Source organism: Salarias fasciatus, chromosome 16 (assembly GCF_902148845.1).
Source record: "Salarias fasciatus chromosome 16, fSalaFa1.1, whole genome shotgun sequence".
In the NCBI taxonomy this organism is placed as follows: Eukaryota; Metazoa; Chordata; class Actinopteri; order Blenniiformes; family Blenniidae; genus Salarias; species Salarias fasciatus.
The window spans coordinates 33,224,501-33,247,379 of record NC_043760.1 but is presented as its reverse complement, the minus strand read 5'-3'; the positions used below and the strand labels follow the sequence as shown (position 1 = coordinate 33,247,379).

Sequence of the window (22,879 nt, the reverse complement as noted above, 5' to 3'; positions counted from 1 at the left end):
TCCAATGTTGATTAACTGTTGGGTTAAAAAATAAACCAATTTGGGTTGTTTTTTACCATTCATTTTTTAGGGTGCAGCCATGGCCTGAATTGAGCAGCCGACTGCGATGCGATCGTCCGGTGAGGTCCAGGTGATTCCCACACCTTGGTATTCATGTGTTTTCCTGAGCCAGTGGAAACATTTGCAGAGTTTTTCTTTTTTCTTTTTGCTATTTGTGCTCCTTCTGTCTGTTTGAAAATTCTTTCCCAGACTGAGAATTGCAAGTCTGAGTCGGCATCAGCGCTTTGTCTGATTCAGCTGCTTGTAAACAGAGTTAAAATAACATGAGGGGAGCCCAGCTACCTGAATCACATATTTACAAGCCTTAAATAGTTTATTTTCACTGGAGATGAATTTAAATCCTCTGAACAAGCGCACACAAATGAAGATAATGCATCTTGTTGGTAGGCATTACATTCATCCTGCATTTCAGTGCAGATGAGGCTTTTTATAGAAAAGTAATTGGCCTGAAAACACATAAAGCATTTGCATGTGTTGTGCAGCTCGTTGAGCCTTATGAACAGCGAATCTCCTCTGGAATTTTCTGCTTTCTGCCTTTATCCACAACTCTGTTGTCCTCAGTGTGTTATATGTCCAGAGCAGTGAGGTTCCGCATCCTGCTGCCATTGAATTTCGGCCCATTATTACCTGATTATACCCAGATTAACTGTGCAGTTACCCCGGGCTGCAGAGACCAGGCTGCACTACACGGCGTCTGGTCTCCCTCCCCTCCTCACTGCCACTCACGCCCCGAGCTTGGTATGCAGCCGGTGGCCTCGTGCGGCCCCAGAGATGCGCCGCATCCCCGCTCAATCACGGCGGCAGCCAGGCAATCAGCGGGAAACCTGTCCGCACAACAAGCCCGCTGATGTGGGAGGGGACAACATCACAACACCACGCAGGGGAAAAAAAGGAAAAAGAAAAAAAAGCTGGGATGTAATTTGGAGGCAGTGCTGCGAGAAAATCTCCCAGCTGAAGCGAAGGCCTTCTGTCACTCCTCGTGTGAGCAGTCCGGCCTCTCGGAGCTGACGCTGAGATCCACCTCTCTGGACTCCCAACGCTTTCAGGATTTCAACCTTTACTAAAAAGTCACATCTGTATTTATGGTACGTCTGTGTTTAGCAGCATCCAGCGCGCTGACCAGGATGTGCAGCTTGGAAAAGTCAACAGAGCACATCAAACAAGGCATTAGTAAGATTCATTGTTGGCAGGTTAAACACATTCAGGTGCTTTAATCAATACAGATGGAGGCCGGCTGTGAGGACATGGGAGGGCGGGAGGCCTGGAGTCAAACACTGCACTTCTACTGAATAAACAAGGTCATGAGGGGAAAGTGAAAGTAACAAGAAATCAGAAAGGAGTGATTACTGATACCACGAAGAAGAAACTCAGGATGTCCTGATCGGATCAGGGTGGAATTTGACTTTTTTTTTTTTTCAATAGATTGACAAATTGTCCAAGAAACAGTAGAGTCACAACAATATATAAACGTTCTGCACAATATACTGCAAATAATTTCTTTATGCAACTTCTACATGCACAATATACAGTAAATAAAACACAAAACGGAGTGAACTGTGATTAATAACCAAGAGAAAGAAGAAGATTCATCTCATTGAACATCCAGATCGTCTGTGCTTCTCTGGATTCAGTTCATGTTGTTTCTGTTCTCGTCAGGCTGGTTACAGCACCGTGTCTCTGATTCTTTTAATGCATGTCTTTGAATTCATTCAACTCGTGACTGTTTAAAGCTGCTGTAGGCAGGATTTTGCTAGTCAATGCTAATTTTTCTGTGTTTTCTTTGGATTAAATGTTAGAGTATCCATTGATAATCCTTTAGGAGTGTAGCATAACTGCACTACCGCGAAGGTGCAGCGTTTCCATCTGTCTCTGTTCTGAGCTGAAAAGGAATCTTGACAGCTCCAGGTATCTTTGACCAATCAGAAGAGCCCCTGAGGCTCTAACCGTGATTGGTCGAGGGGCGTTCGTCGCATGTTCTTGTGGGAGGGGCTTAACTTGCGTAAGGGCGTGTTGTCAGAGAAAACAGGACAGGATTGGCTGTGCTGGGTTTCAAATCGCCATCTTAGATGGGTCAAATCGCCATCTTGCTTAGGTAACCCTAAGCAAGATGGCGGAGATGCCGAATCCTGCCTACAGCACCTTTAACTGCTTTGGTCCTTGAGATGTGAGTAAATTTCCTCTTTCTGTGAACCTGACTGTGTGTGTGTGTGTGTGTGTGTGTGTGTGTGTGTGTGTGTGTGTGTGTGTGTGTGTGTGTGTGTGTGTGTGTGTGTGTGTGTGTGTGTGTGTTTGTTCTGTGATGAACTGTTGAACTTTCCAGCCTCGCCTGTATTTGCTGTAAAGGTCAAAGTATGTTGTCATCCCTGCACAGGGTCAGGTTTTTCTTGAGCACATAACTTACTTTGTGTCGTTTATTCTTATTCATTATTGATTCTGTGAGAAAACGTTGTTTTATCTTTCAGTGGAGCATTTCTCCATGGTGTGCTTCTCTTGTTGTTTCAGAGTTGTGTTGAATTCATGTGCTGCAAACACAAATGACTCAGAGGCACAGTAATGTGGCCAAAATATTTAGGTGGATTTACTAAATCTGTCCAAAAGCTGCGTCACATTGCAGTCCTCCAGTCTTTTCTTCTATTAATCAAAGTTTTCTCAAAGTTCAAATGGCTAACGTACTTACATTTATGAGAATCAGTTGCGAAGCTAAACTACAACAGTGAAATATTGGACTTGTTCTTCCAAGAACAGAAATACTTAATTAACCCCAGAGGGGATTTAGCTCAATCACACACTGAACACAAGCAAATGACCCAGGAAGCGTTGCCTCTGGTGCGATCAGACCTGATGGATGATTTGGAAACTCCTTGGTTTTATTCTCAGTAAATCACTGGATAAAGTAAAAGCACATCCTGTCAGCCTGAGCAGGCGGACTGCCCACTTGAGAGTTCGATGGACGTCTTGTCTGTTCAAACATTTCCAGACCTGACACCTGCAGCCTCTCCCCGGCAGCCCTGTGAAGGACAGCAGGTCCTGTTTCTGCCTGGGGACAGGTCCAGAGGCGTCACCGCCAAGCAGCAGAAATCAAAACACAGACGACTTGATGTTTGCGTTCAGAGGAAATGGCGGGTGATGCAACATCAGAAATCAGTCATGATCACCTTAAGTCACTGTTAGCTAAAAAAAGAAGAGCATTCCTTAGCATAATGAGGATCTTTTCTGTTTGTATCCACGGCACTGTAACTGTAGTCTAAAAGACCCGGCGGGGCCGCTCGTACTCACAGCACTCTTGAGGAAACTCTGCACAATGAAGCCCCCCATAAATCTTTCATGATCTCACTGGGGGAAACAGCCTCCAAGGGGAGCGAGCTAATTGTGAGTTGTGGGAGCGTCTCTGAGCTTCAGAATGACACTTTTCCCCCTCTGTGTGAGAGTCCAGTCATCGTCCTGGGAGACTGATGAAACTGTCCTCTCGGTCAGAATGTTTTGTGTTCCACATTTCGGGCGCCGCCTGCTGAATATTTAACAGTTGCAGTTGTTCTGGCTCTTTGCCTGGATTTTTTCTGAATGGTGTGGGATGCTGTGGAAGTGGAAGCGCTGTCTTACACTGCTGGAGGTGAACGAGTGTTGCCGCCTCCTCAAATTCACATGCAGAGCACACAAAGCCATCCTCCGTCTGTAAAGAGAAATTAAGAGAAAGTGATGGTTTTAATATCAAAGTTCGCTCTTAAACTGAGAGGGTTGAAGGCTGACCTGTCTGTCTGAAGCAGCGGCTGAAAGATGTGTCCTCCTCGGTCTGTCCGTCCAGCCCAGACTCGCCCCGAGCTCTCAGTCTCTCTGTGTCTTTTTTTGACTGTCGGTGTCCCGTGAGGCGCTAATGACAGATGATGGTTAAATAAACACTTGTGTGCATACAACTGCTGTTTTCACCATTTCTTTTTCTCTTTTTGCTGTAGTCGATCTTTTATCCATCCAGCTGTAACGATGAATGTATAGCTGTGTCTTCATGAATCGTGACTCGTCCCTTGGGCTAAGTGCCGCTGATTGACTGCCAGTGAGAAAAATAAATCATAAACACACATTCAGGATATACTGTATGTACAGACGCACGAGAAGCTTGATCAGCTGTTTCTCTTGATCACAAAGATAATCCAGGCTTGTGGTTTCCCTTTATCTCGTTTCTGAAGCTAACTTTGCTTTTTAATGCTGTCTTGATGAAAACAGTTTCCCTGTGGGCCACATGCAGCTCTTCATCTCTGATCAGAGCTGCCAGCAAGACACCATGAAAACTACACCTTAAAGGACATGACGATGCAACACAACCGCGGCTCTTCATTCTGAACATGGCGGCTTTATTCATCCACTCTGCTTTACTTCAGTTGATATTTTGAGTTGAACCAGCTGTTTCCAAACAAAAGACTGATGCAGAACAGGAAAGCTGTAACTCAGAAGAGATGTGTTCATATTGAGCTTCGCCCTCCTCGGTTTTCCCAGTATTTCATGAGGCCCCCTCGGGAAAACCGATTACCCCCCGCTATAGAATAGTGAAGCGCAAATGACACATAGCTCTTCATAAAAACCCAATTCGGACCCATTAGCATCCACCGAGCCTTAAACTGCAGCTCGTTTGTTTCTGTGTGATTAATGGTAACCCTGAAGGATTCCACTCCCTCCATTAGAGTGTGAGGAAGACGAAGCTCAGCGCAGTGTGGCAGGAGCGAAGCGCTATGAAATATTCAGGCGTGTTGGTGAACGGAGGGAGAGATGGTTCTAACCCCAGCATCCCTCTCCTGCCTCCTGCTCTGTCTGTGCAGAAGCTGCAGCAGAGGCTGAAACTGGGTTAATAAGATCCCGCCTGGATCCGAGAACGCTCCGTCTCTTGTTCTTTAAGTGCTCACACGGCAGCTGCATGCAAATCTTCCTCGTATCAGGCAGACAAACAGGAGTGATGTCTTCCTAAAGACACATGCCTCCTACTCTGATATGCTTTAAAAAAAGAACGAATAACAAAAAACATCTACAAGGACTAAAAGGAGAAGTGCTGAGGAAATGTTTGTTTATCCAGCAGAGTGTTGAACCGTCTCACAGTTTGTGTGTCTTGAGCCAGATCTGAGGAGCAGACAGCAGACTGAGCCTTCAGATCTGGACCTCGTCTCTGGTGTTTTCTGCTTTGGCTGCTTCATGCTGCAGATTGCAGCGAGGATGGAAAGAGAAAGGCTCCCTGCCTGGCAGACGGACAGCAAGTTCAGTAATGACAAACTCAACGGGGGTCCTTCAGCGTGAGGATATTTTACAGATAATAACTTCCAGGTCTTGAGGTGATACAGCAGGGTTTTATTTTCATCAGTCCTGATGAGAAAAGAAGTTGCTGGTATCTAAAATACTGCGTATGGTTGATGCATCAAAGTCACTGTAGACTCGTTGTTCGGTCTTGTCATTCATGCAGAGATTTATCATCATGATTCAGATGTTTGATTGTTGGAGCTCATCAGCTATAAGGTTAACAGATCAAGGGCTGAAAAGAGGAGAAGTTTCACGAGGGTGTAGCGGTGAGCATTCCAGTCTTGTCTGGGGGCTTTTCCTGTGTAGAGTCTGTGTGGTATCATCTCTTTTGGGTTTTCTCCAGCTTTCTTCCCACTCTAAAATGTCTTTGTGTGTAAATGTGATTTACTGGTAAAGGATTAAGGGATATTCTCTCTCTGGTCTTCATATCTCCTCGATGCTTAATCATTCTTACAGCAGGAAACTCTAATTCGGCCACTGATCAGATAAAAGACATCAAGTGAACATATCTCAGGATCTAAATGACTTCAGAGATGGACATTGGTAATTGTTAGGTGCTTTAATTTGACAGTAAAAACGCTGCAATCAAAACACAAAATGATCTGTGTGCGTCCTTTTCTCTACTTTACATCATCACATTTATTATTCAGTTTATTATATAATATTACTGTTTTCACATCTCTGAACCAAAAACATCTGCTTTGATCATTAATCCCTCCTTGTGAAAATGATTACAGTCATTTCATAGCTTTTATTTGTTTACTTTTCTTATCAGTGAAGCCTTCATCTATTTCAAATATTATGAACCAAGTTACACAAGAGACATAGTATTATATTCCAATAATTATATGAAACACTGTTTAATTGATTACATTTATAGAAATAAAACTTCATTTGAATAAAAGAGGTTGATGAAGTCAGTTGGCAATTCCTTTGTTTGTAATTTATTGCACAGTTGAGAACGACATTTGATCCCCAGCTGGTCGTTCAGCTCAACTCAAAGTTAGAAAAAAGAAACGGCGTTAAAATTTCTGATCGGTTGAATCAACAAAATGAATGAATGGAAAAATAAAATGTCGTCATTGCTTGTTATTTGGGTTGAAGTGAGTCACATTTCTCTGAAAAATAAAGAGTATTTTGGTTTGTGATTCACCCCAATAAAGACTGGAAGGTCATTTCATCGGTACTAAAGCCGTCTTGACATTATGGGATGTTTTCAGCTTGAGTGCACCGTGCAGCGATTCAGTGATTTTCCCCAAAGCACCTGTTAATGTCTTGCATGTTTTTGTGGAAAACCTTAGTGTTGTGCAGTGACGACAGAACATTGAAGGTTGCAGGTTCGATCCTCACTTTCCTGAGTGTCCTGTAGCCAAACATTGAACCCCTGATCACTAATGGTAATGGATGGATCGCCCTGTCTGCTGTGTTCCTGGGTGTGTGGGTGTTTGCATTATGGGCCTCTGAAGCAGCGGGAACGCGCTGTATAACATTTTCCATGCACTCGGACACCTTCGTTCGGACTCTGATCTTTTTCGATTCTGCAAAATCCTGTGAAGCATTCACCCATGGTTCATTTCCGCCGTCCCCCTGCTGGTGTGTTCAGAGGAGTGGCCGCCTCCCCCCGCACCACGCCGCCCTGCCCTCTTAATTAACGGATGAAAAGACACAAACAGCCCATCAATGCAGCGACAACAAGCAGCGTCCAGAACAGGCCGACGTCCCAGAGTTCAGTCAAGGTGATAAGAAACGACGAGGTGGGGGGAGTCTTTGGGGGTGGGGGGGGGGGTCCACAGGCGAGGACAGCCACCAGGACAGTGAGGGTCAGGAGGAGCTTTTCAGAGGCTCCGTCTTCACCCGTCTGCTGTTTGTTTTTCCTATTTTCTGCTCCATCGAACCTGGCAGGAAGCTGCGGCGGCCTGCGGGCTTGGTAGGCTGCTGCTGAGGGAGCGGCGGGTCGTGATGTTGCGTCTCGTGTGACGTGTGTGCGCTCCGTTTCGGTGAGGCCAGCAGTTCGTACTGGAATCGCCGCGAACAGTATTTGGGCTGCGTGCCTCAAGAAAACAAAGAAAGTAAATCTGAGAGGCAGAGAAATATCCTGATGCATTCAGTGATGAGAGTGGTGCAGTGGTGCAGTGGTTAGCACTGTCCTCCTAGGGAGATGTTCATCAGTGCAGAGCTGTTTGCATGTTCTCCCTGTGCAGGTGTGGGTTTTCTCTGAGTGCTCTGGATTTCTCCTACACTGAAAACATGCATATGAGGTTGATTGTTGACTCTCAGGTGTCTGACTCCACTTTCTACCAAACGGATATTATAAATTGATGCTGATCATAACAAACAACAAGGACACACACACACACACACACACACACACACACACACACACATATATATATATATATATATATATATATATATATATATATATATATATATATATATATATATATATATATATATATATATATATATATATATATATATATTTATGTATATGTATATGTATATTTCATTAAGTTCTTCTTCTGGTGATCTGAGTATATTTGTGAGATTATACAAAAATAGAGCCAGTGTTTGGGGAGTTTATATCCAAATAAAAAAAACAAAGAAACAAACAATATAAACTTGTGAATCCATATCTCGTCACCATACTGGATTTGATTAAAGTGGATTGGATTCTTATTCATCACACAGACGTACAGTCTGGCAGTGAAATGCAGCAACTGTCCACCAGGCTCTACTAACGAGAAAATGTCAAAATGACTGCTTTCTTTTCTTTTGTTTTCATCCAATTGGGAAGCAGGTGACCTGGCTTCTAGACAAACGTAAAGGTTAACCTTCAATGTCTGTGTCACATTTTAGAAAGTATTGTACTTTGAGAAGACTCCTTCACCCACATGGAGACCGTGCGCCTCTGTTCCACTCTCTTTTCTGCTTTTGCCCTTGTGTAGAGGGATGTAATTTGAATTAATCGATGTGATTTGAGTGATAATTACATTAAAGAACAAAACTCGGTGACAAAGTTCAGAGCAGACAACAAGCAGCTTACCCACTGTATATGTTTGCTTTTATTTTCAAAGTCTAAGCGGTCCATTAGCTCACAGAGCCGATGATCCACGATGCAGCCGCATGTTTATTGTTACCATCGTAGTGGAAATACACTGGGGTTTTTTTCATTCTTCTGCCCTTGTTTAAGTGGGCTCAGAAACCGTCTCCTCATTCAGTCATTTGAAAAGACGGCGCTGGACGATGAGTTCAGACGACATCTGGTCGTGAAAAGCACCTGGAATGAGGCAGGCTCGCATCGTTGCATCGTTGCATTCATTCAGTGGTTTTGTGAAGCAGCCAGGCTCCAGCACCCCCGTCCCTCCACACAGCCATCGACCGAGTGGAGGCCAGATGATTAATCTGTGTCACCGGCGAAAACGTTCCCTGTTTTCCACTCCCGTCACATTTTATGTTTAAAAATTGGAGCAATATCAGGAAGGCCTTTGAGGAGACCGTCAGGGAGTGTTTTCTTTATCTGTCTCTCCCCTCCATGACAGAACCTCAGCTTTTGGAGAGGTCGCACACAATTTCTGCCCCCCAGACAAATCAACAGTTTCTCCCCGTTGACGACCTGCAGAGTCGCCCCTCCTGTGGTGACGCTCATCCTCCATCCGCACACCAAGACATGTAGACGTCTAGGATCATGAAATGAAATCACAAGGACCGTCGGCACTCGTGTGATTCCTCCTTCCGCCGCAATCTGGCGTCGGCCTCCTGCCAGCAGACTCATAATTAGAGACAAAAGGCCAAATCTGGCAGGGACAGAGTGCTGCCCGGCAGTCTGCAGAGCGTCAGGCCGGTCAGAGGTGACTTATTCAGATCAGTGTCTGATGCTGCTTCGTTCCCTTCGAGCCCACCGAGTCATTAAGCTTTTAAATTGGTTTTTGATTGACAAATCGTGATGGGCCGTGTTTTTTACAGCTGCTGACTTACAGAGACTTCGGAGGAAGAGGAGGAGTGACGGCGATTCCCCTGACAGTGACATGAACAGTGTGTCTGACAGGTCTGCAGGCGGAGGGAGGGGTCATTAGTGCACTGCAGTGCTGCAGATATCGTATCTACCCCGAGGTTATTGTGTGTGTGTGTGTGTGTGTGTGTGTGTGTGTGTGTGTGTGTGTGTGTGTGTGTGTGTGTGTGTGAAAAGGAGACAAAGAGACAAAAACAAAGATCGTGAGACAGAGAGACAGTCAGAGAATCCGTCGTTGAAGCGAGAGGCGGCGACACTTTCCGCCCCAGCGAGCTCGTCGCCCGCCATCCATCGTGCCAGTCCGTCCCGCGTGGCGTCCCCCGTCTCCAAACCTCTCCCGTCTCCTCCGGCGTCCCGGATCTCATCTGCAGCTTTCTGCAGAGACAAACGATTGCGTATTGATTCCACCTCGCTGCGAGGAGAGCTTCGCATCCGATCGCAGGAAGTGGATTACACGCAGCGAGATGCACGCCTGAGATAGACGCACAAATCTTATTTGCTTCGTTTCCCTTAAGTTCCAGATAAAGTGTGTGAGCTGGAAACCATTTTGAGCACAGATCTTTGTCACAAAGCGAGAAGCAGCAGAGAAGCCCTATGAAAACATGTCTGCTCTGTGAGATCGGCCCTGATCTGGACTTCATATGCAGAAATGTATCTCAAGAGCTTTGTGCTTCAGCTTTTTTAGTTACCTATAAAAGCAACGAGCCTTTCTCTCCGTGGATCTTACATCTGTCAGTGTTGTGGTTCTATCTAGTACCAGATGAGAATATCACAAACATAACATGGAAGCTGTTGAGACGACTTTATCTTTCAAAAGGCAAACAGATCATGCTCTTTTAAATAAATGACCTTTTTTACACTGATAGCAGAATGAGAGCAGAGTTGATGAGGAATAAAATGCTGCTTTTATTGACATGTAGCACATACAGGCCATGAAAAAAAAATCCATTCAGTGTTGACTTTACAAATCTATTCTATAAATTCAAGCTGAAATCTTTCCTTGAGTTATTGTTTTCAGATTGATTTCAGGCTCCTGCTGTCGTCCTTTGTTCAGGGTGTTCACATCTGCAGAAGTCTGATTCTCCCAGTCGTCATTCTGACTGTGGTTCAACATCAGCGGCGTTTGCAGGCCTTACCAGTGTTGCTGCCGCAGCTCCGATGTGGCACCAGCGTGACACACGGCGGCTGACGACTGAATGTGTGTGAACACGGGTGACTAAACCGGCGTGACGTACCTGGTGTCCACAAGCGTTAATGTGAAAATGCGGAGATGCGAGGTGTCAGTGCGTTTCGTCGTCTGGTGATTGTTTAGGGATCAGTGAAAGCAGCTGTGAAGTGTGTTATTATTGGCCTTTACTGATGAATTATTGATGCTTCCTACACATACAGGGAGTCTACAAGTGACTGATTGCTCGTATGTGGATGTGTTTTGTTTTCATGCATGTGTGTGTTCACACCAGAGTCGTTTTCAAAAGGGGCTATGAGGAAAAACTGCTGAAACAGTGAAAAAACATGCCCCTTAAATAACTATAATTGCTTAAATAAATGCATCTAAAAGGTTCAGAATGTCAAAAATGTCCTAACAGATGCAATGAAACAACAAACAAATGTAAGTAAGAAATATTTTCCAACATCCTAAAGTGCAGTGATGAAACTTCAGAAATGTCACAACTATTGTAAGTATAGAAAATCTACACATGAATGTGTGTGTGTGCCAGATAAAAGCCTGTGTTGTCTGCATGCAGCTCTCTGAAGTTGTCCTGCTGCAGATCTTCAGTTAAATGATGGCAGAAGACGCTCTCTGCTGTTCTTCATCACCACCAAATGACGTCTCGGTAGTATTAATGATTCAGCATCCTGTCAATTACCGCTGCGGGCTTTAGTGACTCTACGCTTTATATGCTGAAGGAAAACCACCGAGAGGGAACAACCATTAAATAATGCAGCTGTCTGCTACGTAAAACTGTTCATTTGTGTAATTTATTCATGATCTATGTCGGCATCTTGCGAGCATTAGACTTTATCATCTGGTTCCTCCAGGAAATCCTGGCTCCTGGGAAGTTACCTAGAAAAACATTCAGCCTCCCACGAGACCAAGAATCTGCCGAAGCAAGACGAAGGAGTCGCTGTAAGATTTATTTTCTTTAACGGCAAACTCGATTTCTGGAGCCAAAGATCTGAGCCGCCGCTCGCTGCCTTTAGAAGGCTAAAGCTGAAATCGAAGCCAATGAATTTTCAGTTTGAAGAGGTCGTTATGACCCACATTTCAGTTAAAACACACACACACACACACACACACACACACACCATGTCATATCCTGTGGACCCCGCTCTTCAGACTTCATGTCTTACAGAAATGGTTTTTCCTCCGGGTTCATGACGCCGGTCCGGACAGACAAACGGAGCTGGATTCAGACTGAAGAGGGAGACATCAGGGGAAAAAGACTGTGTTTAATCTTCCTTTCAACAATTACACCAATCAATTATTGATCAAGCTGCAGTAAAAGTCATATCTGGGATTATTGTGGCTTCAGTTCTTGTTCTGCCTGGAGGGTTGACTATCAGCACGTCGCCACAGTTCTGGGCAAATCTTTAGCTTTTATCCAGCAAGCGACCGTATTGGGTAACGGGTGTGCAACTTCGTATGTTTTCTTCTTCGATTAGTAAATGTGAGCACTGCAGTAAAGAAAGAATGGTTACGTTAAAGGGGTGATATTTTTGTAGTTTCTCTCATAATAGCATTAACACAGTCTTGCTGGGCTCCCTTGCATTTATCGCGTTAAGCAGTCCTTTCTTTCATATTTCATTTTCTGCCATTTTCAGTTTGCAGAGCATGAATTCACCGTACATCTAAATTAATTCATCACAGTGCAGTCCGTCTTTTGTGGATTGTATAATGCATCTATTGATATTGTCATAAATATACATTTGCAATATATTGTGCAGCCTAATTTGTAAACAATACTAAAAATGTAGAGGCATTCTTTAAGGAGAACTAAAGAGATGGTGAAATGTGTGTGACTTCGGTCATTTTCTGTGCAAACCGCATTAAGTCTGCTCTTGAACTATAGAAAATACCCTCTAACATTGCCTTTGGGTTAAAGTTTTCACGTTATACATGTTTTCATTTCTACGCTCTAAAGGGTTAATGTGCTGTTGAACTTATAAAATACCACGTGGCATTGCACCCTCTCATTTTGCTGACCTTTGAACCTTGGATCTTTGATTTGTGCCCACTTGTGCTTCAAACTCGAGCAAACCGGCTTCTCAAATGTCCCAAGGACAGAAGGTCAGCTTGTGTTTTCTTCTTGAGCTGCGAGGTTATGGCGCGGTCGGCGGTGGGTGTTATTAAAACAAGCCGCTCTGCTCAGGCTTTTATCAGCAAGACTCTGTTTCCTGCAGGTTTTATATTGTGCTCTTGATGATTTTCACTGTTTTCAACAGACCAGACCTTTAACTGTCAGCTCTGGACTTGTGGATCAGAACAGAACTCCATCATGATACAAATTACTAAGTGCATTGATTCTTCATGGATCAGAGTGGGAGCATTTATTCAGGATATTTACCAGAATGTGCTGTAATTCAGCCTGCAGGTCGCAGATTAATCGTCTTATTGCTGATAAAATACAGACGAACCCACTTCCCACCTGGGTGTTCGGTGACCTGCTGTCTTTCCCGGCAGAGCCACAAATAATCTGGTCGTCCACCAATAATGTTTCCTGGTGGTAAATGATGGGGATGTTACCTGGCTGAGACAGAGGTGCCTCACAGCGCTGAGCCACAGAGAACAAGTCCAGCAGAATCACCTCATCTTGTTCCGGTAATGTGAGATGAAGTAGAGAACGGATTAGTGTTTATTGAATTTGGAGCTTCGCGAGGAGACTCTGGTGTCTTTGGGTGGTCCGGATGAATGGTGGAGCTGATAGGAACTGAACTTACCCCAAAAGGCTCTTGCTCCCTGAATTGCTCTTATTTATTTCAAGTGTAGAAAACCAGGCGTTTCAGGTAGTTGTCTCGTTTGTTTGTTTATTTATTTATTTTTACATATTGTTTTAGCTGAAAAGAAAAGACAATGGAATAAGTGAGTATTTGGCAAACTACATTTGGAGGCAAGACATAAAAAGAGGGAAATGCTGAAGAAGTCATCCATGGCCGCCAGACTCCGTCAGACCAGATAGGGAAGGCTGGTCAGAACAGGAGTCGGGAAGCAGACGACTCAACTGGAGTTTGCAACGACAGCATGGAGGCGGAAGCTTTCCTGACTGGTTCCAGATCCCTGGATCTCCTGGACCGGGACTGACTGCAGGAGTTTACTCTTCCGTCATCGTCAGCTTCCCTCAGCTCAAAATGCATTTTCAGCCAAACACCTGGAGAAAGCAGATGTGAGTTTGTTTTAATTACAGCAGGAGTGATGGGTAAAACAACGCAGCCTGAGGGGGAAATAAGCGTCTGAGAGCAAACATTAAAACCACCAGGGTGGTAATCTGCCAGGCTTCTCCCATGGTTCCCATGTTTCCCTGCCTCCTGCGTCATAATTCAAAGACAACTCGCACCCGGATTCCTTCTGGAGAGAACGAGCTCATTAAGCGTTTTAAACATCTGTCTGCTGCAGTTTCAGAGACGTTACTCCATCATGAGTGAATAGTTGGCAGAGATCGGACGAGTCGTGCATGTTTTACCTCAGCGGGCTGGTCTGTGTGAGATCCACTGCAGATAATCTGCATTGTTCACGTTCATCACAACAAAGAGAAACAGCGCGGCTCCCCGGCGCGTTTTCAATACCTTTCACACAACAGTGGAGCTGTGTGGCGACAGAAAGGAGCCGGCGCTCGCCACACGTGTGAGCAGGATTAGTGGATTGTTGGCTTCAGTTCTCTGAAAGGATTCTGTGACAATAAGGGGAAGAATTCTATGTCCACCGGTTTGTCGTTCAGGAGCCCACAGCGCTGCCGCTTTAACAAGACTGCAGTTTGCAGACTGTTTTCATCCAGTCAGACGTCACCTGTTGTGTGAAGCTCAAGCCTGGAACCCTGAAACGGCTCGTTGTGCTCTGCTTCAGAGGATTCACATGGGAAGGTCGTCCTTCAGGGGAATATATGACGCTAATATGTGACTCAGCCCGAGGGACTGCGACGCCACCACGGCCTTGGTTTCTCTCTTATCGAACGTCTCACATATTCGCACGTCTGGCCGCTGAAGGCTGAGCAAGAATGTATTTCTTTTTTATTTCACATAACAAACATAAAACCAAAAGTTTAATGGTTGATTTTAAGGAAAAAGAACAACCCTGAAGCCATTTATGAAAAAACTTTTGACATTGTAGAGGAAAACTGAATCTATTGCATGTTTGACAGAAATACAGAGACAGTGTTAGACCTTTACTGGGCAAGTGAGCATATTTAGAATCTTACAACTTTTTCTTTTTCTATTTAACGGTGGTTTTGATCCATTTACAGTCCATGTGAATGTCACATGTCTTCCAGCTGTGAGAAACGTCACCACCTGATGTCTCTGTTATGTTCGAGGATAAGAAGAGCGACTCAGAGAAATCACCGTTGTTATTTGGCCAATCAGGCGGAAGCTCTGCAATCAGCTCCCAGTCTCCCCTCAATCACTCCATCCAACTCCAATCACATGGGACCGAGCAAGAGTTGCTATTAAACCCACAAAAATAACAATCTAATCACTCCTGTGATTCAAGAAGCAATGCGTTGAGTTTAATCAAGCTTTTCAAATTTCCAAAATAAATGCTTTCCACATGAAGCAAAAATTAGTTGATATACAAAAATTGACAAAATATGAAGAAACCTAGACAGAATATAGAATGAAACAAACTTCAAAAAGCATTTTTTTTAAGACACTTCATGACCTAAACAGGTGAGAATAATGTGAACTTTCACTTTCAGACAAACAAAACTCCTGGGATACAGATGATTCCACAGTCACCTGACCATGAAAGCAGCTGCTGAGATCCTCCCTGTCAGTGTTTGTGTTGACTCGACTCTGCATGTTAATCTCGTGCAATGACATTTTTAAATGTCCATCGAATGACTTTTAAAAATTTAGTTGTTTCCTGGTTTATAGGATGAGTGCATATTTAACATTTATCCAGTAAAAGAAAACAAAAACGAGTGGGTTTGATCAGTTTTACAGTTATTAACAGGTTGCAGAAAGATACACATTGTACTTGTTTTTCTTTAGAAAGTCAATCACAAACAGGCGATAAAGGCTCAGTGAGGCTGAATAAGGTTTCTCATCATTTCCAAATATTTCAAAAAGAGTGTAACTGGTGAGTAAGGGACGACTGACCCACCCGCTGTGTAAACCACTATGGTTCAGAGTTGAACTTGTTTTTTTATCTTTTCTTATAGTCTCATGACACTGGCCTTGTTCTGCTGGTTTTATGACGACTGCGTCAAACAGGAAGTGCCTAAAGCAGCTAACTTTTACTGTTCCTGAGTAAATTGTGAGTTCTGTGTCAACATCTTGACTACAACTGAGCCAGTTTTAATTTTATTGGAAGAACATCTCATGTGGAGCTTTTTCAACTGTTTTAGTCGGACTAAAATTGGCCCAAAGTGTTTTTTGTTAAACACAAACTGTGATTTCCATGACGAGAGGAGTCTTTGACTTTTGAAACAGTCACACACTTACTTGAACATTCGTCTTTAGTATGTACAGTATGTATGATTTATGAGGTTTAGATTGTGAAATCCTACACTTGCACAACATGCAAACTCCGGAGCAGTTATGAAATGAACTGTGGAATTGTTCTCAGATGCCAGGAGTGAAGCAGTGACTGAGCAGTTAGCTGGACGCCAGCCTGTCCATTGTGGACCAGGTGTAGCCTGGTGAATGTGTTTTCAGGACTGACCGTTCTGTCGATACGGCCGGTCTGCCGTCTCCTACAGCGTTTCTGAAGGTCTGTCAAGCTGTGTCTGTTTCTTTTGTTCTTCCAGACAGCTGAAACCTCACTGGCCTTTGGCGTGGGGTCGTGACCTGCAGGTCTGGAGCCGCATGCGACTAATCAGACTAATCAGCCCGGCAGAGAGGCAGACGTCTTTCTAAGGGATTCTGGTTTTGCAAATACGAAAATTCTATTTTTTATTTTTCCCGACCAAAAAGAAACATAAAACACTCCAGTGTGGAGACACACGGTGAGTCGCTGCTTCTTCTGAGCTTCACCTGCTCTCAGACGCCTCCTCGTTCCTGTTTGCTCAGGGCAGAGAGAACGGCAGCGGGAATGCACTGTGTACTCAGGGAGGGCTGCGTCAGGACACACACACACACACACACACACACACACACACACACACACACACACACACACACACACACACATACAGGCAGTGTTGTGCTCATAGTGCAGCTAAAATGTGAAAGAAGCTCAGATAAATACTGGATTGACTCACCTGCTGCTGTTGACCGAGCGTGAGTCATGTGCTTCCCGTCCATCAGGAGGAGCATGTGGCGCCCGACTCTTCTCCTGTTTGAATCATTGACTCCTGGCTTCACAGCTTTCTGTTGTGTCTTCTTATGTCCACCGAGATGAAACCGACACAGTCCGATGTGAAACTCCTTAAATATATACCGTAAGTTCTCACAGAATTTAAGATATTTAAGCTTATAATGAGATGAAAAAATTGATCCAGCTTTTGCTGCTCTGACTGATCTATAATAATAAATGCATAATGAGATGGTCACCCCAGGTTTCCTGTGAGTTTGCATGTTCTCCCTGCACATGCTGTAATCTCCACTTCAGGTGTGTTTGCACTGTTGTGGACAGGACAACCTTTCTCGGGTAAGCTCTGGCTTTCATCCTCAGGCAGCTGGAACCGGCCGCAGTTTCTTGTAACCAGGCTGTGATTCACATCGGAGATGGAAATCATCTGATCGCCGCAGCCCCTCTTCTGCTGAATTATCTTCACCCCTGGGGCGGATCAAATCCATCTCCAGTTCCAAAAGTGCGTTTTATAATCACATTATTATTACTCCAAAAGTCTACTTTATTCTATCAGTGAAAAAAAAAGATAAGAAATAATGTTTTAACAAAAAATCTGTAATTTAAAAAAAATACAAATCCCCCAGTACTTACATACATATTCATTGTCTTTTTTCCTCCTTAAAAATGTTAAATTACTGCTTCACATTGAAAAAGTGAAGTAAAATCTGAACAATACAGGTGCAGTTCATCCTAAAGAGCGATAATCAGAGAAGTCAGGATGCGCCTCTGGCTGCCAGCCGAGCCGGGAGCATGTCTGCCGCTTCATTAGTGCTAATTCATGTAAAGTGAAGGGAAGAGGCAGCAGAAGAAAAGGCCGAGGATGAAAGAGTCTGTAATGAATAAAGGCTGAAGGAGGCTGGTGCGAGCTTATGCAGATTCACTCCACTCCATTCCATTTTTATTTCTCGGCTTCATTTTCTCACGCGCTGCCGGAGTTTTGTCCTCTGTGGTTCATTTCACCTCACAGATATTAGTCCCTGATCTTTGTGCCTGGTTTTATTCACAGTGTGGAAACTTATGTGCGAATTATTCTCAGCACGTAGTTTGATAAGTCGGTGCGTGTGTGTTCGTTTATGACAGAAATCATCATTTCAACGTGGCGACCAAAACCACGAGAAACAGGAGTCACTCAGTGTTTCCGCCGCTTGTGAAAATGTGATATTTTCCTGGTTTTGTGTCGGTTCCTGCGGCCAGTAATTCATATTCTGGAGTTCAGGTGATACAGCTACACATTCATGACAGATTCTCCATTTATTGTCCTTTTCATACAGTAAAGTAAGAGGAAAGGTTTGTTCTTTTATTTTAAACTCACAGGTATTCTGATATGTATGATTTGTCTTTTTTATAATTAATGTCTTTCTTTCTTTTTTGGAATAATGTATTGAAAAAATATGGAATATAATACAATTGTTTTCCTCATAATTTCAATTATACAGTGTAACTGAGCTGACGTTTTTCACATTTTTTAACTAGAGGCCAAATACATCCAATTAGTTTTTTCACGAAACATAATTGTGGAGTTTTACTCGTTAATTTATGTGTTTCCTCCACTGGAGTCATCCAGACAAACACCAACCACATTTTAAGGCAGCCAGCAGAATACTTTATGAATTAATTTAAATAACAAATGTGGTTTTAAAAGCTTTTAAATATACTGACAAAAAATTAAGCCAAATCAGTGTCTTTGGGGTCCAATATGGTGGTTTTCCTGGTAGTTATCTATTAGTCTATAAACCTCTTTTATAAATAAATACAATATCATTTAAAGGGAAATGAATCATCAAAACACGTCAGAACTGAGGTTTGACTGTTTTTACCATATTTTCTGACCACAGATCTTTTTTTTGGTAGTTCATGCAAAAGGTTTACAAATGTCATAAAACCAGGGACTGTTAGAGAGAAGTCTGAGTTCAGCGTCTCCCTGCTCCTGATATGGCGGACGCCGTGGCTGCAGGCGGGTCCTGGGTGCAGCTCCAGGCTCGTGGCGCTCTGTGAAGGCAGGAGGCTCGTACGCCAGGCCGGACGGACTCGCAGGTGTGCTGATAATTAGCGTCACGCTTGTCATATATTTCAGGGAGAGGCTGAGCTTCGCTAATGGAGGCTGAGAAATGTGGGTGTTGTGCTGTGAATGTCAGGCCGGGAGTCTAATTGGGTGGTTGTTAAGCTGCTGCAGAGCTGTCAAATGTCCAGCAATTATTCCCGCTTCCTCTTGTAATACTGAAAATCTCTGTCTTATTTTAATTAATGCCTCCTAGAAGACCAGGATCTAGTCGAATTTTTACCTCCGACCTGTGAATACTAATGTCAGATGTTTGTAATTGACTCTTCTCTGGTGTCTCTGACCTTGTCCAGGTTTCCTCGGAGGGGAGATCAGAGGAGGAAACATCAGACAGCCACCGGAGAGCTTAAGGACGGACGATGCCGACGTTAAGAGAACAGCTCAGCAGGACGTCCCAGAAGGAGGCGCACTTTGCAGCATGATGTAGTTGTTATTGGCTCCCTTCATCCCACTGATTTACTTGGCTGAGTGTGGACTGAGGAAGCAATGGAGCAGGCGGAGGAGGACCTGAACCTCTCCTTCCTGCTGGAGCACGAGAGGGAAACCATCCTGAAGGTGCTGCAAAAAGACGAGAAGCTGAGGAAGCGAGAGGAGAAGAGGATACGGTGAGGACTTCTTCATCTCCGTCCAGGCTCCAGTTTGTCTCCTCTTGTCTTCAGCGTCCTTCTCGTCCTCTCCCCGTGTTCCGTCCCCGCAGGAAGCTGAAGAATGAGCTGCTGGAGATCAAACGGAAAGGCTCCCGCCGGACTCAGGAGCGGGCGGAGCGCGGCGAGCGGCAGTGCGCTCGCTGCCTCAAGACCCTGGGCCTGCTCTTCGACCGGGGGGATTTCTGTGAGGAGTGCCAGCTGCGCGTCTGCGGCGAGTGCCGCGTCTCCAACCCCGGCTCACGCCAGTGGAGGTGCAGCGTCTGCGCCAAGATCTCGTGAGTGTGGCGCCGGATCGGAGGGCTGAACTCCAGACGGGCTCCTAGTGGGATTGATAGCGCCGCATCTGTCTGCATTTTCCACACCTGTTCACGCACTGAGAGCTCTTACTCAGTGTATCCCGCCAGATGTTGGTGAAGCGTTCAGTCTCCCAGGTCTTCTCTGGCTCCTCGGCGGATCTTATTATGGCTTTCTTTGACATTTGCTGATCTAATTTTGGCAGCCTGAGAGCAGACGGAGCTCCTGGCCTCGCTGTGATCTGTGGCACACAAAAACAACCCGCTCATCTCAGCGTACAATGATAAAACATTCACACACATATAGAAATGCATGTCTTTCCACTGTGGGAGGAAACTGAATAAAGTCGAAGCAAACAGGGAGAACATGCAAACTCCACATGGAAAGGTGCTGAAACAGGAATCCAAGGAGTGTAATATCACTGAATGATCGTTTTCAAAAGTAAAATTAGCTCCAGCCATAGAGCGTTGGATTTGCCAGATCTCGCCTCTCAGTCTGGTTTTGCGTCCCGTGGTCGTCTCCGGCTGCGGTGTGATTTATCAGCGCCGCGCTCGCCGTGATGCATCTCTCCTCTCTGACCGAGGCTATTTCTGACCACCGTGCATCTGCGATAAGTTACGATGACAACCACCAAGCGTGAGCCGTCATCCTCAGCCGCAGTGCTTTGTGATGGCATTTATAGCCCCGAGCCTTTAATATGAGTCCTGTTGATTTCACTTTACAGCACAATAATAAAATACGATTCATGTCTAATGTAACTTCATATCATTTATCTGGCATAATGTGCCAACAAAATGATGAGGAGGAGACATCACGTCACCATAAAAGACACAAAGCAACCATAATGAACCACAAAGAAGACACAGTTTGATCAATGAAGATAGCTATAAGTGACTTACAAAACAACCACAAACATCAAAAATCACCATAAAGAAGAAACAAATCCCGGCGCAGAGACGCGCAGAGGACCAGAGTTAACCTGACTGAATCACAAAATGACCACAAGGCAGCAAAAACAGAAGATGAGACAGAAAGCCACAATCAGTGACTAACAGTGACACAATGCAACCACAAAATGACCACAGAGTAAAAGAAAACAGCAACAAAGAGACGCAGAATAGACAATAAAAGAAAAACACAGCAGGCACAAACTGAACGGGAGGCAGAAATTAACTTCAATGTGACATGAAATTGATCACAAAGAAGCATAAATTTACCCCAGATAGGCACAAAATGACCACAAGGACAATAAACAGATAATAAAGTAACACAAAAAACACAGAGAGGATGTAAAACAAACTCACAGCACCACAAAAATGCAAAATTTAAGAAGCATAAAACAATGAAGTGAATGTAATGTAATAAAGTACATCCTCACAAACATGCATTTATGACTGGAGGACGAAATCACCAGAGAGACTGAGAACAACAGCAGATGTGAGGACAGACTTGAGCCGATAGTTCAGGGGTGGCTTCCTGCTCCGTGTCCATGATGAGCTGCTCTCAGCGAACAGCTGCTGGAAATACCACGAAACCAAGCAGCCGCACCGCAACAGCTTCAGTTCAAACTAAACATGAACCAAGGACCTTTTTTCTTTTCCTCTAGATTTGGACGATTACAACAGGAACCCTGAATTTGAATTAAAGGAGCGTCTTATAGAAACCTGTCTTCATGGAGGTCATGAGTTCAACTTCAGTATTGAGAAAGTTTTTTCTAACATTTTTATCAGTTCTTGTAACTTTAAAAGTTCACATATAGCCAGTTTACATGTATTGATTTTCTTCGGTTCAGTTGGTCGGAGCAGACTCGAAACTTTCTCCATTTTTGCCCACAAGCATTGTTCCTGTTTTAGACAAGAAATAAATCAATTATACGAATAAAGAAAGTTTTGGTTGACTGACTGGTGATAATGTGACTGAGGCCACATTGAAGTGTGAGCAGAGTGAAACTTCTGCCAGCTGCTCTCTTCCCTCCCACATGTTGGACCCTTCACCTGCAGAAAAACTAACTGAAACACAAGCAGGAGGAGATGCATGAAACTTTTTAATCATGGAATAACTCAGGACGATGCACTCCTGCAGTGTTGTGAATCCGCTGGAGCTCTCTGATATATTGAGGGGAAACCGTAACGGCAGCTTTACAGTAGTCAAGACAAGCGCCCGGATTAGCTTCTCTAAATCCTGTGAAGACATTAGTCCTTTAATCCTTATGTTCTTTAGACGACTGATAATAAACTGTCTCTGATTGTTTTATTGCAGCTGCTCAGACTCCATGATCACTGCTCTTTAATCTCGTCTCTGCAGCTCCAGAACTACGATGCTGGTTTTATGTTTTTGTTAATTTGACGGCCACCATAAAACATAGAACCTCTACCTCGAACCGCAAACTGCACCAGAGGTACTGCAGCTCTCGTAGAGAAGGACGCTGAGTGTGTGTGTGTGTGTGTGTGTGTGTGTGTGTGTGTGTGTGTGTGTGTGTGTGTGTGTGTGTGTGTGTGTGTGTGTGTGTGTGTGTGTGTGTGTGTGTGTGTGCCGCAGGGAGCTGAAGGTGGTGACCGGAGAGTGGTTCCTGGAGGAGCGGTCCAAGCGCTTCGAGCAGAAGGTGCCGAGCGGCGACGTGATCAAGCAGACCATCCTCAGCAGCCCCCTGCGTGAGTCAGACCGCTAATGTGTTCCACGCCGCAGGGGCTGCACGGCCGCCATCACAAACGCTGGGATAACGGCATGTCAGGGACATTACGGCGCAGGAAACGCGCTGAATTTTTCCTTTCTCGTTATTCCCTCCATACTCACTCCATCCAGGGGAGGAGCTGCAGATAATTGAAGCTAACATTGGGTACAATGCTGGGAGCAGCTCGTTTTCCCTTATAATTTTCAAATTGATGATTTAAAAGCATAAAATTGAATTCCTGAATGACGTCCTGGTCCCCTATGTCAGCTCAAGATTTTTGAGAACCATTTCAAAATTGACTCCCAAACAATGCAAAGTATTGAGCAGGACTGAAACCGACGAGCCGGTAGCTCTG

The 22,879-nt window shown here is 44.4% G+C and overlaps 1 protein-coding gene across 4 annotated transcripts in view; it reads left to right on the top strand.

Annotated features, from left to right (window-relative positions):
- The window catches only part of LOC115403590 (synaptotagmin-like protein 5), a 49,937-nt gene that overhangs the window by 5,357 nt on the left and 21,701 nt on the right, over nucleotides 1-22,879 (top strand). For all 4 annotated transcript variants that reach the window (XM_030112545.1, XM_030112544.1, XM_030112542.1 and 1 more), the window contains exons 2-4: nucleotides 19,206-19,517; nucleotides 19,610-19,834; nucleotides 22,392-22,504. In XM_030112545.1, the coding sequence (XP_029968405.1) occupies nucleotides 19,399-19,517; nucleotides 19,610-19,834; nucleotides 22,392-22,504 (457 nt within the window). In that variant the 5' untranslated portion in view covers nucleotides 19,206-19,398. The remainder of the gene's footprint in view (nucleotides 1-19,205; nucleotides 19,518-19,609; nucleotides 19,835-22,391; nucleotides 22,505-22,879) is intronic.